Source organism: Phyllopteryx taeniolatus, chromosome 16 (assembly GCF_024500385.1).
Source record: "Phyllopteryx taeniolatus isolate TA_2022b chromosome 16, UOR_Ptae_1.2, whole genome shotgun sequence".
Taxonomy (NCBI): domain Eukaryota; kingdom Metazoa; phylum Chordata; class Actinopteri; order Syngnathiformes; family Syngnathidae; genus Phyllopteryx; species Phyllopteryx taeniolatus.
This window is the reverse complement of record NC_084517.1, coordinates 11,658,926-11,677,055: the sequence shown is the minus strand read 5'-3', so window position 1 is coordinate 11,677,055 and position 18,130 is coordinate 11,658,926. Positions and strand designations below refer to the sequence as shown.

At 40.8% G+C, this 18,130-nt stretch overlaps 1 protein-coding gene across 1 annotated transcript in view; it reads right to left on the bottom strand.

Moving 5' to 3' along the window:
* grin2aa (glutamate receptor, ionotropic, N-methyl D-aspartate 2A, a) overlaps window positions 1-18,130 on the bottom strand; it is a 159,433-nt gene that overhangs the window by 25,118 nt on the left and 116,185 nt on the right. The window contains exons 6-11 of the mRNA XM_061748551.1: window positions 12,154-12,356; window positions 9,443-9,614; window positions 8,790-8,943; window positions 7,328-7,453; window positions 6,266-6,495; window positions 59-219 (exon numbers count right to left, since the gene is read on the bottom strand). Coding sequence (XP_061604535.1) covers window positions 59-219; window positions 6,266-6,495; window positions 7,328-7,453; window positions 8,790-8,943; window positions 9,443-9,614; window positions 12,154-12,356 — 1,046 coding nt within the window. The remainder of the gene's footprint in view (window positions 1-58; window positions 220-6,265; window positions 6,496-7,327; window positions 7,454-8,789; window positions 8,944-9,442; window positions 9,615-12,153; window positions 12,357-18,130) is intronic.

Genomic DNA, 18,130 nt, shown 5'->3' with positions numbered 1-18,130 from the left:
CAAATCATACCAGATCATCTTGCAGACACACAAACACTCGCATACAATGTCTCCATACCCAGATTTCAGGCTGACAAGTGCATCCTGAACTCCTGTTTGGTGATACTTCACCATGTACTGATGCATGGAAGGATAGTTCTTCCTGATGTTCCTCTCAGTAGATCCGTTTGGAACTGTGCCGAAGCGGAATGGAGGTGAGTAGGCATACGGGTTCTGAAACTGTAGAAAAGAACAACATCGTACGAGGAAAATGGTACAAAAGATTGATTTGAGCATGGTGTGTCTAATTGGTTTGACAGTTTGTTACATTCATGTCTCCATTGATGCCATTAGGACTGAGCATAGATTCCTGAGAACCAGTTGTGAAAGACAGCACAGCTTTCTTGTCCTTGGAAATGCCCCGACTATACCGCTTCTCATTGGAGCATTTTCCATCAAAGTAATATTTAATGCAGTGATTATATTCCACAGAACCAAACACTTTTTTTGGTTTTTTTCTCTTTTGGTGAGAAGATGCTAAACAAACCTATAAATCACCTTAAATTAGTACACACACCCTATTGTTTTTCCATGTTGCCTCACATTTTCCTTCCAATCTCGACGGTCAAAAGCCATCCGCACTGGACAAGGTAGGTCTTAGCTTTATGAGTTGAGAAGGTGGGATGAGGACCCAATGAGAACCAGAGCAGAACCAGAAGCGTGTTCATTTTTCAGGCAAGAAGTGATAAAGAGGCACTTTATATTTTAACCTTTTTATTTGTCAAAGTATTGCACAACTAATTTTGCCCTCATAATTAAAGAACTCAGACATGACAACTTTTGTATTATACAATATTGTTATTGTAATTAATATTGCTTCTCAGTGGTGCTTTGCTCTCATTTTACACAACATTCCTTTCATGTTTTTTTTCATTTCGCCTTGGTCTACTTTCTTCCTGCAACCATTATGCAAGTTCTGCTGTTATGTAAGCAAATGACTCCTGTGTGAACGTTTGTCAATCTGCGCCTTTGTCTATGTTGAGGCAGTCTGTTTTTACTGCAAACTACGTCTCCTGTATCAGTTTAAAGTGTTTGAAAGGGATTGGAGCCAAACACTAACTTTCAATGGCTGCGCCGAGGTACAACTACCTTGTTCCAATACAAGGTCTGTACAAAAACATCTGAGTCAACAAACACGTTTGGAATCTGTTAGCGTGGTATCAATTTAACAACATTTGTTATTACTGTTGTTGTAGTTTGCAGCGGTGTAGAACTTAACTGCATGTACAATATATTGAAAGCTGTTTACATTGTGCTGCAGTGCAGTTATAAAGTAACTTGTACCAGTGTCAATTTAAAACTCGTTGTTGTAAAGGTACCTTGGATAGCGCTTTTGTGTGTGATCTCATTAACTTTGTGAGTGTATGTAATGTTGTGGCCCATGGGTATATCTACTACATGCTATCAGAGATATTGTATACCAGAGACACACACATGCTTATGTTGAAGATCTATCACCCCTCTGTTGTTTCATTAGATTAGCCTTAAATTAGCTATGCACCCAAATTGGTACTGTTTGAAAGAGTGAAAAATATATAATAACCAGAATGCAATGCTGTCTTTACTTTTCACGATCCCTGGGCACACGCAAGATGGAGGAAAGTCATCACCAAGCTGGGGGGCATTCATAAGACAGCCTGCAGAAGATACTAGCACCCTAGTAAACACAAATGATTTCCTCTATAAAATCTTACTGTAATTATTGGCTCAACAATATATACAAATACAGTCTCAATGGTTGCCATTTTTATGAGGGGGATTAACACAGATGTGGTTACACGTGAATCCTGTTGTTTGTTTGCAGCCGTGCATTCAGTTCAATCAATCAATCATTTTTGAGAAACGCATACTGTACTGAATTCCAATTTTTTATTTGTTGTGAAAAAGATGGCACGGTGGTCAACTGGTTAGCACATCTGCCTCTGAGGACCCAGGTTCAAATCCGGCCTCGCCTGTGTGGAGTTTGCATGTTCTCCCCGTCCGTGCCTGCGTGGGTTTTCTCCGGGTACTCCAGTTTCCTCCCACATCCCAAAAACATGCATAGTAGGTTAATTGGCGACTCAAAATTGCTCGTAGGTGTGAATGTGAGAGTGAATGGTTGTTTGTTTACATGCGCCCTGTGATTTGCCGGAGAACAGTTTAGGGTGTACCCCCCCTCTCACACGAAGATAGCTGGGATAGGGTCCAGCACGCCCGCGACCCTAGTGAGGAGAAGCGGTACGGAGAATGGATGTTGTGAAAAATAATAATGTCACGAGTTGAATTGTCCTTGAGGAAGACAGTAAAACTGGATTTGGTGTGTTGTGTGGAATAAAAAAAGAAAAAAGTCAGTGTATGACTCGTCTTCTTCTAAAAAAGAAGAAAAAACAGACACGCTGTGGTGATAAGAATAAGAGACCTGACTCCATTCAAGTCTAACTTTTGTAAGCCTTAAAAAAAGAATGAGGCCTATTTTCTGGTGAGTAGATTTCTGACCTTTCATCCCCGAGTGGCTCACACTAAAAGCATTTTTAAGGGGCGGGGGGGTTGGTAGAATCACTGACCAGTTGCTCAGAGGTGAATTTTTCTTGTCGTATTGCAGGTCAGACACAGTTTGTTGTTCAGTCTTGCTTAGCAAATGTGTTTTAAATAGCTTTTTACCCTTTATTTTACTGCCTTTTTGGCTGATCCTCTGCTTGACTACATCTTGTTTACTCTCGCCCACCCCATATCCCTTTCCTTTCTCCTTACCTCAGCTATCAAAATATGGCCAGTCTGTCCGCCTGTTGTCTTGTACCCTCTTGTGTGTCTTGGCCTTTGACAATTCCTCAGTCCCCCGGCCCCCTGCCAGTGGCTGCAGCTATCCCTGCACCTCTTCCTTGAATGTTGTCAGAAGCTTCCCCGTCAGTTGACAATCTCATCTAATTACCCCTTTTCACTTGTTCCTCACTTGTCTTGTTAAACATATTTGGCTTGACCTTCTGTTTTCTTTTGGGTATACAAATATGTCTATTTTCTAATAGTTTGACTTTTTCATCATCAACAAATTGGGGGAATATAAATATCGCAAAGACAAAAACACATAGAAGACAGTATAGATATTAAGACAAACAATTAAAGGACATCTAAACTAAATTAGGGCTGCATGATATTGAAAAAAAAATGACATTGCGATTTTTTTTAAACCTACGATATACCGTATATTGTGATGGAAAATAATACAGGATCAATGTAGGGAAAGTTAATTTTCTAGGCAAACTAGTTCAAAGTTCATTGTTCCCAAAAATGAATTAGTTCACTGCATAGTTCATAATTAAAATTAATAATTAATAATTCCATAGTTCCCCCCCCCCCCCCCCAATACGTTGCTGACCGGCTATTACTCTCAAAATACTGGCCTTTCATTTACCCAATGTTGCCACCCATCGAGTCCACACTCGTAGCCAGCTGCAGCTTTTACCCTACAATGTCAAAAACGTGAGGAAAAACTCACTTGAATTGTATTTTTTTTAAAATGAGGAATTAAAACAAAAACAGGACTTTTGTCTTTAATTAACACAGTATGACAGGAACGATGGTGAAAGGACATTGATAACTTTGGATTCCTTGCAGCTCTGGCTGACTATATTAACAAAATTATTTATCTACTCTTAAATTACAAAATAAAATAAATTCCATATTATGACAGCGTGATGGTACAGTGTTTTAACTAAAGCATTTTGATACGAATAATTTTCCTAGTAATCCATATTTACAATTACCGTATTTTCACGACCATAAGGCTCACTTAAAAGTCTTAAATTTTCTCCAAAATGGACGGGGCGCCTTAGAATGCGGCGCGCCTTATGTGTGCACCGTGTTCCAAAATCTGTAAATCTTGTTGTGTGACTTTGATGAGCGCTCTGCTTGACTGACTGGGAGCATTTCCTGCTGACATGCTGCTTATATAGAGGGAGGCGGACGTGACTGAGGACAGCATGCGGACATAAAGGGGGAAGGGTGCGCGTTGACAGAGGACGCTAAAGACACGCCCCCAGTAGGTATATAGTTCCGATATGTGCATCGGTTTGGCTAAGGACCCCCGAAAATGGCACCTACGAAGAGACACGCTTACGAAGTACAGTTTAAACTGCAAGCTATTAGTTACGCAGAGGAACATGGGAATTGAGCAGCCGCGAGAGAATTCAAGAACAACGAATCCATGGTTCGCAAGTGGAGGAAGCAAGAAAACAAGCTTCGCCAAGTCAAGAAGACGAAGCTGAGTTTCCACGGAAACAAACTGCGCTCAAGCCAGCCTCCACTCGTAAAGTAGCAGTCAAGCCAGCCGCCCCTAATTTTGTTCATACTAGGCATTACGGTAATAAGTCGCCAACTCGCAGCGAAAGCCACCTGCAAAATAAAAGCTTCCCAATAATACGGACGTCAGTGCTCTTCGGTTAAGGAATGCAACCAGCAAGATTAATTTGAATCTTGAGATGGATTAAAAAAATTACTTTATTTGATATCTTATGAAAAATAAATAGTAACTGGACTGCACTTATATACCGCTTTAACTACACCATCACAGAGCCCAAAGCGCTTTACAAAGCCTCACATTCACACACACATACATAAACCAATGGGCGACTGCTGCCATGCAAGGCACTGCCAGGACAACTGGGAGCAAATAAGGGCAGTCCATTTACCTTTTATTTTTCATAAGATATCAAATAAACTACATTTTTTAATGTATCTCAAGATTCAAATCAACTTTGCTGGTTGCATTCCTTAACCGAAGAGCACTGACGTCCGTATTATTGGGAAGCTTTTATTTTGAAGGTGGCTTTCGCCGCAAATTGGTAACCTATTACCGTAATGCCGAGTATGAACAAAATTAGGGGCGGCTGGCTTGACTGCTACTTTACGATTGGAAGCTGGCTTGGAAACAAGCGGCGTGGGAGCCATGGATGACAGACGGTGAACACAGCTTTACTAAGACTAGGAGGCAGCGCCGGGCGAGTTACACCACAATTTGTGAATGGATTGTGGATGCTTGGGCTCACGTATCTGCTTGCACTGTTGTTCGAGCTTTCGTAAAAGTTGGTATCAGTACATAAATGAGAATAGTTCTCCGGATGTACAGTATATATATATATATACTTACCTTTATTGTATATATAGATATATATATATATATATATCTATATATACTGTCTCTAAATGGAGCAGCTGCAGCTCATTTGTAAGGACTTTGCCTGCGGAACCGGAAGACTTCAGAATGATGTCTTCGATGTCTGGTTTGAAGTACCGAACTTCTTTTACATCTCCCAATCATGTTTGCATTATTTGTGCATGGAAATGATGAGTGATGCCACAAACAAAAGATTTAGCTTGTTACACAAATACCAAAAATTGGTTTGGCTAATTGCCACACTGCCAAACAGGAAGAGGAACAACGGGCTCATTTACTAATGAGGGGAGAGCAGAGCAGAAAGTAGCGTCTAAAATACAATGCCAAGCGAGAAGTGAAGCGCCGTTGCTAGCAGTCAGTTGTCGAAATTAAAAAAAATTATAATTTTAAAAGTGGAAACCTTTGCGGCCATGACCAAAGTGTCAGCGCTGGAAGATCCCAGATGCGTCATAGGTCTGCTGTATCGAATCACCTTGCATTACGGTCACGGCGACAAAAAAGACGTTGACAAAGGTGCATTCCACTATTAGTAACTACAGTACAAATTGTGAGTAGCTACGTGTGAATATAATTTTCGTACTACTGAATGTGTTTATTGAAGTATCACAATTAAAATGTCATCTGTTGTGTCGGCTCAGTGATAAAGCTGTCTGTTTTTAAATGTTAAATGTTTTTAAAATTGAGAACACAGCATATGAAACATAAATATTAATCTAATGACAATTGTTAATTGTCCAGTCAGTGACTTGGGACTTGCTTGAGACTTGAAGGTTATGACTTGAGACTTGCTTGTGACTTGCACATATGTGACTTACTCCCTCCCATCTCTGCACACTAGCAGCTAGTAGATAGCCAGCTGTGGCCGTGGAGCTGTGGGCTTGAAGCTAGTGTCTTCTTTTTACATGGATGAAAACGATTGGTTGGGTCTAAATCTTATGTTAGCCAATCACTTGCTGCGGAGGTTCATGGATCGCAAACTATTTCCGACTTCCCCGTAACAACGGAACACACGTCAACTGCCCGTAACAAAATACAGCCAAACCACAATACTTGGGCTCTCAGCTCACTGTATTTTACCTTGTTGTCAGAAAGCCCAGTGACTTGGTCGACAAACTCCTCCTGGATCATGAAAGCGGCCAAGTTGGCAGTGTAGGAAGCCAGGAAGATGACAGCAAAGAAGGCCCACACAGACACGATGAACTTGCTGGTCGTTCCCTTTGGATTTTGCACCGGGACAGAGTTGTTGAAGACGAGACCCCAAAGCAGCCACACAGCTTTACCCATGGTGAAGGAGGGGCCATGGGGGTCTGATGGCAAACATAGATGAATGATTAGGTGACAGAGTGATGTAGCCTATCGTTATTTTACACAACAATAGTAGTCTAGGCATTACATGAGTACACTGTATTCATCATTGTGCATAGATCTATAGTTTGATCTTTCTAGTGCTTATATCAAGATTGTTCCTGTATGCGGCATAGCAAGTCTCGTATTAAAGCAATGGAGGAATAATTTAGGCAACATGATTTTACTACTTGGCAGCCTCCAGCAACAGGCATTAATTCAGACCTAACTACTTTGATGTTAAGGTGGTGGCTTTAAAAAATGAAGCAAAAGGAAAAACATGCATGTTTGGTGTTGGACCATATTACAATTACAAAGATAACATTTGTAATGCATTACAAAACCATACATACTTTCTCAACATGAATAAAAATCTGGAATCAGTTTATTGTGTGGTCTTTGTGGCCATAGGGTTTGTTTTTTCCCCTTTTTTTTTTTTTTTTTTTTTTTTTTTTACAAGGCAGCCAATGGTTAAATAGTTTGATGACGGAAATCTAAACAATGCAATATTTGAACCATGTATCCATAATTGATACATTTTCGATCAATTTCTTCTGATGTTATTTCAAGAGGTACCAGGTTTTGCATGTTAAGTTAGAGTTTGGTTTGGTTTATTCGACAAGTCACTTTGCAATACATGTCATGCATTACAAAACAGAAGTGACGGATAGCTCAATAAAGTCATTGATGTATTTCTATTGGAGTTCTTGGTCTAAGATCATCAATGCTTTAGTTTACCATGACATAGTCTTTTGTGTGCACACAATGTGTAATATCATGTGTGCGGATGATTACCTTTTCCTTGTGCCAGGTTTCTGTTGAAGCCGAGAGGACTGATGAATTCAAACATGAAAACAGCCATTGCAGTCACCAGTAGGAGCATCACAAACATCATCACCCACACTGATGCACTGAATGGCTCTAAGAGAGGGCAAGAGTGACATAAAATGACAGGGATTAGTATTACACGTTGAGTCACAATTTCAAATATTACACATCACATCTTGTGATTCATGCTCCATCTCATTCTGCCTTTCCATGATCTGAATGAGGAAATCAATTACGCACACAAGCTGAGTAAAGTGCTACGTTGAACAAGTTTGCAGGCAAAGCCCAAAGCTCCGTGTGTATACTGTATGTGTGCATGCGTGTATATGCAGGCAGATCACTGGTTTGACAGTGTGAGGAGGTGTACGAAGCCCTGGTGTCAGCAGTTCTGTCCTCCCTCTGAGCCAACAACACCACTGCAGAGTTAAAGCAAGCCTATAACGTATGGCAAGAGGGGCTGCATCACTTGCAATAACAAGAACGCATTGGCGAGGAGCCACCATGGGGCGTTCCAGCTAAGCCCTTTTAATTGCCACTTTCACGCCAGTCTGCTACACACATGTTAAGTGTGTGTGTGTGACTTCATACTGGCATGAGCAGCCATAAACCTGAGCCATGAGCTTTTGGACTTCTCTACCTATCAGTTGGCTGTGCGTCTTCATATACCAGCCTTAGAGACTGTGGCCTCATGTGCAGTGGAGATTTGTATTTTTTTTTTTTTTTTTTTTTTAAACTAAAATCTGGGTGCAAATAGTACAAACTAATGGTATTTTTAAATCATATACCTGTCAAAATGAAAACAGATTCAAAGTAATCAAATCTCAGCCAAAGCAGCATGCTGAGCAAAACTGTATGGACATTTTAACCAATCAGAAGCCTGAAGAGGTTCCCAGAAATGGCTGAATAGTAATGGCAAAGCAAGGGGTGGACTGATAGTGAAATGGAAATACTCATGAATATCAAACTGGAAATAAAACTGACAACATCATGAACAATCAACAAAGCAAAAATAGATACTACCGGTAATTGGATACACTATGGTGTCATATAAACAAAAAAAAAACAACACAAAGCTAGTTTTGAAACTCATTACCCTGGGTGCAGTTTATAAAAGATCTGTTTTTCAGTGACCTGAATTGCTTTTTGTGTGAAGAGCTGAGGCATTTAAAAAATATTTGTTTCTATTAAAAACACAGTATAATCCCTCTCAGGAGGCACTGTGTACACAAGTAGGTGTTGAGCTCAATCCCACAGATAGGAGAGCAAGTATCGACTGTTGGGTTACAGAACCGGGCTGTGTTGTCAGCTTTGTATCACATAGAACACTCACCTCCTAAATGATGACACTTGCACATTCACACAAACCAAAAAAGATATCTCTTCTAAACCATTCTCTGAGGGATTAAACAACATAAAAAGTCATGCTTACCAAGAAAGGCTGACGGGGACACGGTTCCATTACTACGGGACACCATGACACTGATCCCAGTTTCCACGAATGGGACGGAGAAATCGATGACCTCAGAACGCTCCTCATTGATCGTCAGAGAACCGACGGCCATGACGGCTTTCTTATAGACCACCTTGAGGGGGGGAAGGGCAGAGGTGGTGGACAAATGATGAAGGCCGAGAAATGAGCAAGGTGAAAGGAAGTTTTAGGAGTGAAATGTAAAGAATAGGAAAGGGGTTACATATTGATAAAAATGAAAAGGATCATGGAGGAGCGCAGAAAAGAAGAACTTGCATATTGTTACAGTGGGAATGAGTCACTGGAGCAACAATGACAATAACTATCAATCAGCACTGAAAAGTTCGAGCTTGAACATAATTGTTATTTACTCTGCGATAGACTGCACAAAATCAATATGCAAGTTGGTATCACAATAAATGTACAAATAATGCCTGCCATGAAATATATACTCTAACAAAAAATTTAATTGACCTCTGGGACTTCACCTTCAGACTATAGCAATTATTTGAAGATAATTATGTGGCAATAGCTATGATTAACAGTTGGCTTCCTCATCTGAGAATATTATCATTCATTGTTATCTGTGTATTGCAGTCAAATGTGCCTCTTACCTCTCCCACCATCCCATTCCAGACATTGTTAATCTTCTTTCCATGTTTTCCATTGGTTACTAGGTACAGGTCATAGGTGAACTTGACGTACTTGGCTATCTTCTTCAAAATGTCAATGCAGAAGCCTTTACAGCACTTCTTGATGTATATCCCACCAGCCTCAGTTGTGTTGCTGCAGAAACACAAACATTTATCACGTTAACTGATTATTGTGAAAATCTGCTGCTTTTACCAACTAAAAAACAGACAGACAACGGTGTGGAGTCCCTTGATTGAAATCAGCAGAGATAACCTTTAACCCAAAGTACCCAGAGAATCTTGGATTGATTATCGTTAGCAGGATGGTTTTTCTGACACAAGGAAATAATCATTTAAAGAAGAATATTTGTTGAAGTGGTTGAACCTGTCAGAGCTGTGACAAGCAAGATATTAACATGACTTTTGACCTTGGCTAGTAATGTATTACTACAGTAGATGGCTACATTATGTAGTTGAAGTGTGTAAATACAATGTAAACTTTACTACCATTCCCTGAGGAAAAATGAAGTCAGGATCCTACGCATCTCAGTTGATATGAATACCATTATATGAACGTCAATTTGTACAACACCCATTATCTCTGCTGATGGAAAACACATTAATCTACTGACTTCTGTTGCTTTTTCATATTAAGAAATGATAATCCTTCTAACTTCCTCTCACTAACTCTCGCTTTAGGATAGCACTGTAACCTCAGACCTTTCACCATCTGTGAGAGCACGCAAGCTCTGTACATCAACTTTCAGCCACCTGGGACTCTCATTTAACATTTAGATGTGTGCTAATTAGGACAATATAACCTTGTCTTTAAGTTTTGCGAACTGAACAAAAGGAAGGATGAGAGGAGAAAAAAAGTCTTACACATTCAATCATGACTCTACAGTTACCTTTGGAATTGGAACACTGTCACTTAGGAGGATTTATGTTGTGTTGGAGAGAAATGAGGAGTGAAAAAAACACTAGCCAAGTCTTGCTTCCGCTGCAAACTCAGTTGTTAAAATCACTTGCTGTCAATGTGTCAACAATAATCTCAACCAAAATGACATTGTTGCCTGTTCTTAGTTTTCTTGTGATGCAATAGTTTAGAAAGTGGTAAGAGGAAGGACCATATCATAGTTTAACCAGAGGAATCTTTAAAACTTGTACAAGACAACAAGATTCCCTCAGGTAAGGTTGTTATAATTTGTTGTTTATGTAGGTTGTTTTAACTTTGGTTCTGTACTGTTGTTTGTTGTTTCCAGGGATCTATAAGAATGAATTAAACTAACATATCTCTTTTAAAAATGTGAGATTTACTCGACAGATTTTGGATGAGTTCTCTTGCTAGACCATATTTTTATTACAGTAGGTATCTTGATGAAAACTAACTACTATTTATAACAATACAGTGAAAGTTAGTGACTTAAGGACCAGGGTTTTCTGATATAGAGTGGACCCCCGCAAACTCAACAAAAGATGCAGGTACAGAGTTAACGTAAAGTATATTCTAGGATTGTGATAGATGCACTCATGATTGTAGTGGGCACATTTAGACAGCTGGTGGGGAGCATGTGATGTTATGGAGGCTCTTTGTGAAGTTACCAGGCCAACTTGATATAGAACCACTAAAAGCCTCAGGGGTCTCCAGGGAGGACAGAGTAGTGATGTGTATGTCGGTTGTTCTTAGGCCCAGCCTGGACGAGTGAATTTGTGATTCTGCATGCATGAATAGTCCTCTACCCCCCTGATCCCAACCCAACAACAACCCCCTTACTGTGTACTTCCCTGCATCCATCCCCTCTTCCTCCAAATGGGCACTGCAGATGCCTCAGTGGGAATTGTGCTATGGGAGGCAGAAATCCACTGCACTGTGTGAGTGGACATGTGGCAAAAGCGAGTGTATATCAGATTGACTGTCTCTGTGTGTGTGTGTGTGTGTGTGTGTGTGCGCGCGTGTGTGTGTGTGTGTGTCGCTCCTTGGAGATGCATTATTCTCCGCCCTACTTCACAGTGATTCTGGATGAAAATCTCTCTCGGCCTCTTCCCTGGGACTCCATTACAGCTTAATCAGCTGTGAGGTGTGTGTGTGTGTGTGTATTTATGTGTGTAGTTCTAGACGCTAATGTTTTATACACATGGATAGGTGTGTTGTGTGGACAACAATCTTCAGAGAGCCTGCATGTGTGTGCTCCAGTGGCAAGAAGTAATATTGTGGTGCCATCAAATGAAGGCTTTGATTACAGGACTGAGGTTCAATCCCCGTCCCTGCCTGTGTGGAGTTTGCATGTTCTCCCCGTGCCTGCGTGGATTTTCTCCGGGTACTCCAGTTTCCTCCCATATCCCAAAAACATGGAGCGTAGCAAGACACAGGCAATATAGGGGTGGCAGATAGAAAATTGGAAAGGAGGAAGTAAATTGCTGAGTTCAGCAGTCACCTTCTTTTTTTGGATGGGGGTGTGGGGTGGGTGTTTGGGTGACAAGTTGCTGCATAGATCATTCTCCACTCATCGCAGGGAGGGAACACAAGAGAGCATAAGGACCCAAGTGCCAGAGGCTAAGTAGGATGGATTTTTTTTCTGCATACTGTTCATCAAATAATTTACTGGCTGTGACTATTAAAAACAGAGACAAGGACACAGGATTGCTAAGAGTTGGAAAAAATAAAAATAAATAAATAAAAAAGTCACACATACTCTTTGATATGTTTCCTGCAGGGCACAGAGTTCCTCATGCAGGTACCGGTCAGTCTCTCGACATCCTCCACGATGACAAATGGCTTCTCCTCTAATGTGACGATGGACAAGTGGTTGTCGTCAAGTTCAGCATCGCCAAAGGAGTTGAAGCGTGGCCACACTGGATATTTCAGTGTCAGGCTCCCATTGTCCAGCTTCCCCATCTGCGGGGATGAAGGAGTGCATGATACAAGCGGTGTTAGAGTCATAGATGATCTGTGTTGAAATTAACATTTTGGGTTTTGAGAGATGTTGTGACCGCATCCCATTTAACTGAGGTTAAAGTTTAGGTTGTAAAGGTAATTCTGATGCTTTATTTGATAGTTTTGCCATTAGGGGTACCATAAGGGAAAGAAATGCTAGAATGACACAAAATAGGGCGGAGACCTCCCCAAAGGATCGGCAGCTTTGTGCATTAAAACTCATCTCCACCATTTGACAAATTAAGGACAGTGTCTACAGAAGTCTCACAATAATCTTGCAACACAAACAAAAGTGCCTAAAATGTTTGCCAATTCCTGAAAGCTAGATGGTTAGCCACTCTTATTACATATTTTCACCAGCCACCACTGCTCACTACTAGGGACACATGTACAACAGAAAGAAGCATTGTGTATATGTTGTGTTTTTGTATCTCTGATGTATAGAGTGGGTTTGACGACATGATATGTTAATAATTTAGAAAGTTTTCAGAGCTGCAATGTCATAGATTTCCTTACGGGTGCTCTCTTCCCACTCACACCTGACTTTATATGTAACGCGTGCGCATATGGTGTTTGTTTACTTATGTTTGTGTCAAGGAGGCGAGAAGAGAACCGGCACAAGGCAAAAAAAAAAACAAAAAAAAACTTTGCTGCACTCTCAATTATTAATGTTACAGGAGGCAGAAAAGGCAAACCTTGCTTTCACTCACTCCTATTTAAAACATATTTCTTACCCATGTTCTTTTCTCAATTCAGTTGTAGTAAGCATTGGCTGATTTGTCATTTTGTGCACAGACTTACACACACATGTGACTGCATAAGTGTGACTAATCAGCAGTGTGTGTTTTTCATCTTCATTTGTATTTTTTTGCCTTCTGTGATCAAATTGAACACAAAAAGAAAGATTACTATATACCATGCACTCATATGTTGGTCATTGAACATACATACATACATTGTGTGTGTATATACATACCGGTACATACATACATCGTGTGTGTGTGTGTGTTTGTGTGTGTGTGTGACACTCCCTTTAACATTGCTGTTTAGCCTGCATTGGTAAATCATGTGTAGGAAGTGAAATTAGCATTTTAATTGTTTTGCTTTAAGTGGTTTTCTATCCTCTGACAGGGATTAGGGATGCCACAGTCAGCTACCGTAGACACCTCTCAGTATCTCAGCATTTGTGTCTGTGCGTGTGTGTTTGTGTGCGTGCGTTTATAGGGTGTGGGGTGGATTGTTTTGGACAGTACACTAAGGTGGCATGTGCTCCGTTTCTTGTACGTCACCTTCTTTCTCCAGAGAAGGGCTGCATTTATCTAACAGTTTCCCCACAGTTGATTTGCATTTCACAAATTAGTGCGCACTTGTATGTACACAGCCTTGTGAATGCAGGTGTGTCTCTTTAACAGCAAGACAAACAGTAAACGAATGGAAAAGTGCTTGTGATAAAGGAATGAGTAGATGACCAATATTATAGGATTGTTGTACGACAAAGATAAATCTGGGAGCAACATAACTAAAACAACAACAATTAAGCAAACGGTTTCAATTTGCCATGTATAGTAGAGTTTCTAACAACATAAGCATTTGTGTCGATGTTAGACTCCTATTATAATGGCTTTTATAGGAAGTGAAGCAAAATAAATTAAGTGAAATTTCTGTGAGAAGTAATGTATTTCATAATATATGTCATTTAATTGTAGTTTACATCTTTTTTTTAACATAATGAAGGTGAAGCAACAATACATACCGGTATGTAAACACACCATCTAGGTACCCCTGGGCAATCGTTTCTAATAAATGAGCTGTATTGCCTTTCAGATCAAAATTATGTGAGAGATAATACTATTAAATTATGGTAATAATCTTGTCAGATAGGTATTCATTTAATAATATTTCATCAATGTAGTGGTAATTTGCAGTGATGTATAACAGGACTGCATCAAACTGCGAGGTGTTTTGACTATTGAACATTGGCCTCATGCGGCAAAAAGATAACAAAATATAAATTTTATCTCTCTGACAGTGTCAACTGAGCATGACAGTGATTATTAAAGTGAACCAAATGTTGTAAGTGTACATGAAACGCAAACTGTATTCATTACTTGTCGTACGCTCACGTATCAATCTAAAGCAAGTACTGTATGTTCGCCTCGAAATACCAAACCTCACGATATTCCAATTTAATTTCACATCTCAGTGGGAGTTAAACATGGAAAGGGGAAATGGTTGAGTATAGATGAAGCGAAACAGCTGAATTCAGCAATGAATTCTGCTTTTCTGCCCCCCTGCCCCTCTTTTCCTCCACTTCTCTCTAATTAGAGAAAGAGGGGTTATCAATTAGGCGGCACGGTGGCCGACTGGTTAGAGCGTCAGCCTCACAGTTCTGAGGTGCGGGGTTCAATCCCCGTCCCCGCCTGTGTGGAGTTTGCATGTTCTCCCCGTGCCTGCGTGGGTTTTCTCCGGGCACTCCGGTTTCCTCCCACATCCCAAAAACATGCATTAATTGGAGACTCTAAATTGCCCGTAGGCATGACTGTGAGTGCGAATGGTTGTTTGTTTCAATGTTCCCTGTGATTGGCTGGCAACCAGTTCAGGGTGTACCCCGCCTCCTGCCCGATGACAGCTGGGATAGGCTCCAGCACGCCCGCGACCCTAGTGAGGAGAAGCGGCTCAGATAATGGATGGATGGATGGGTTATCAATTAAGGCCTGGAGAGGACAAGCAAAAGAAGATGCTCTCAATCGACTGAGTGCACGCGCATCAGAATGCTCAATCTCCAGACCTGATATTAAGCACATGCCGTGCTTGGAGAGCAGAACGGTGTGAAACAGAGGCCACCATGAGGTAACGATGACAGGACCCCGATGGATTCATGCATTGTGATATCATAGTGTATTGTCACACCCACACAAATTTTGAGGATTTTAGTGATGTGTTGACGATTTGCCTCACAACAACTTGACTTAGCAATGCTGAAAAGCCTTTGATTCATTTCACTTCTTGCGCCTATGCCAACATTTCATACGTTCTTCACTGTTGCTCTCGTTCCACCACCCCTCCTCTTTGCGCTTGTGCTTTGTTTGACCTATACAAACACATTCTCAATCAAGCACATCCCTGCTGAACATGAGAGCGAGAACACTAAAGACAACAAGGGATCAGGGCGCTTTTCATGGTGCACCTTCTGTGCACTTGTCTCACTGGGAGAGTAATCGCTGTGGCAATTTACATTATGGGAGAATGAGTCCCTAATAGCGTGGGGAAAATCACTCAGTCATAAAATAATATCTGTCACTTCTGGCAGACAAAATTATGTCGGGAAAATAGAGCTTGCGCTTCCTCTCCTACACTTGCTCCTGTGTATGTGTGTGCATGCATGTGTGCTGGCGTGTGTGTGTGTGTGTGAGAGCGAGCTACACAAAGCTGCATGGAGGAAGCACGTGCATGTCTGTGTGCAAAGTAGATGTGAAAACGAGGGCAACAAGAAAGCAGATGACAAAGTGGTGCAGTGCAAGAAATTTGAACCCATGATGATCTATTTTTTTTTAAAATGAAGATTTTCCTTTATTGAGATGCATAAACTCTTGATGTCTTCAATGACTAGGAATTGTGCATCTATGCATATACACAGAGGCTTTTGCAAGTGTCTTCTCTGTGATCTTTCAAGCACATATCCCATGCCGTCTGAAATAATTATTTTGCAAACTGGCTGATAAACACTGCAACAGTTCCATAATCACTTTACAGTACACACTCCATCTACTCGGCAAACAAAGTCCTGGTTTCAATCAGTAAATAAAGTTAGGTTAATCAAGCTATAGTAACTCCAACCATCCATCCATTTTCTGTACCGCTTATCCTCACCAGGGTCACGGGCGTGCTGGAGCCTATCCCAGCTGACTTCAGGTGAGAAGCGGAGTACACCCTGAACTAGTCGCCAACCAATCACAGGGGACATATAAACAAACAACCATTCCCACTCACATTGACACCTACGGACAATTTCGAGTCTTCAATCAACCTACCACGCATGTTTTTGGGATGTGGGAGGAAACCGGAGTACCCGGAGAAAACCCATGCAGGCACGGGGAGAACACACAAACTCCACACAGGCGGGGCTGGGATTTGAACCCCGGTCCTCAGAACTGTGAGACAGATGTGCTAACCAGTCGTTCACCGTGCCGCCTAACTGACTACTACTACTACTAATAACAATAATATTATACTTTCTGACATGACAAGAATCAAAGACAATGTTCTTTGACATGTTATCATTCTTAAAGATTATAGTCAAATAATATAAATTCATCCATCCATCCATTTTCCGAGCCGCTTCTCCTCACTAGGGTCGCGGGCGTGCTGGAGCCTATCCCAGCTGTCATCGGGCAGGAGGCGGGGTACACCCTGAACTGGTTGCCAGCCAATCGCAGGGCACAGAGAAACAAACAACCATTCGCACTCACAGTCATGCCTACGGGCAATTTAGAGTCTCCAATTAATGCATGTTTTTGGGATGTGGGAGGAAACTGGAGTGCCCGGAGAAAACCCACGCAGGCACGGGGAGAACATGCAAACTCCACACAGGCGGGGCCGGGGATTGAACCCGGGTCCTCAGAACTGTGAGGCTGACGCTCTAACCAGTCGTCCACCGTGCCGCCTAATATAAATTCAAATAAAAAAAATATTAACCAAAGAGAAAAAAAATGCTGGTTTATTTTATCTATATCAGCTTGCTCTAAAATACTGTATGTATTATTTCTAGGTCCACGTGAGATATAGTAACACAGCAGCAATTTTCAAATTGGGTCCAATTTGACCGAAGTGAAAGTATCTAAAGTGGATAGAAAATAACTCAAAACATAAATTAGGGGGTTGCGGGGGGGGGGAATTTGTTTGGATCATAAACATATTTCAAAACAAAAATATTCTGTCCTATTCACGTAATCAAAATATAAGACAATTATGAAAAGGGTTCAAAAGGACCCTGCATGGCATGATTTTGTACTGTATTTAAAATATGCCAGTAGAATGAATGTCAAATAATTAATAAAATAATTCTATTACTTTGGAAATTCAGATTTTTCTTTAGATAATAAACATATTTCTAAACAATAAGATCTTGTGTCTTCTCCAGTTATTAAACAATAAAAGACAGTTCTCAAAAAGGTCCAAACTTGGCATGATTTGTATGTAAAATACGTCAGTAGGATGAAGGTTAATCAATAATTATTAAAGTGCTTTAGTATTTTACATTTACATTTATAAATTGATAGAAACATCTTCCACTTCCTTCAGTTTATCTTTCACTTTTCCTCACACATTCACTATCCTTGAACATCTGCCTCCATCACTTCTTCATCGCTCCTGATTACTCGACTATATCCCTGTTTGCGCCAAGGGGGGGTCTCACATGGAATAATTTCTTAGTGGATAACCATATTTTTGTGTCCTTTATGAGATTTTGTTCTCTTGATCATCATAAAAATCCCATCTTCTCTGCATGTCACTCCTGCAGTGATTGGGATGGCTGCACCAGACAGAAAGCAAGAAAGAAAGTAACATCAGCTTCCAATTATGTTTCTTCTTTGAGCCTCCTTGTTTCACTTGCCTCTTTTCTGCAACACAGTAGAGTGGTGCTGATAAATTTCACAGGCCAGCAACACTCTCCTCGGAGCACATCAAGATAGAATCCCTGTCTGTGTGTGTGTGTGTGTGTGTGTGTGTGTGTG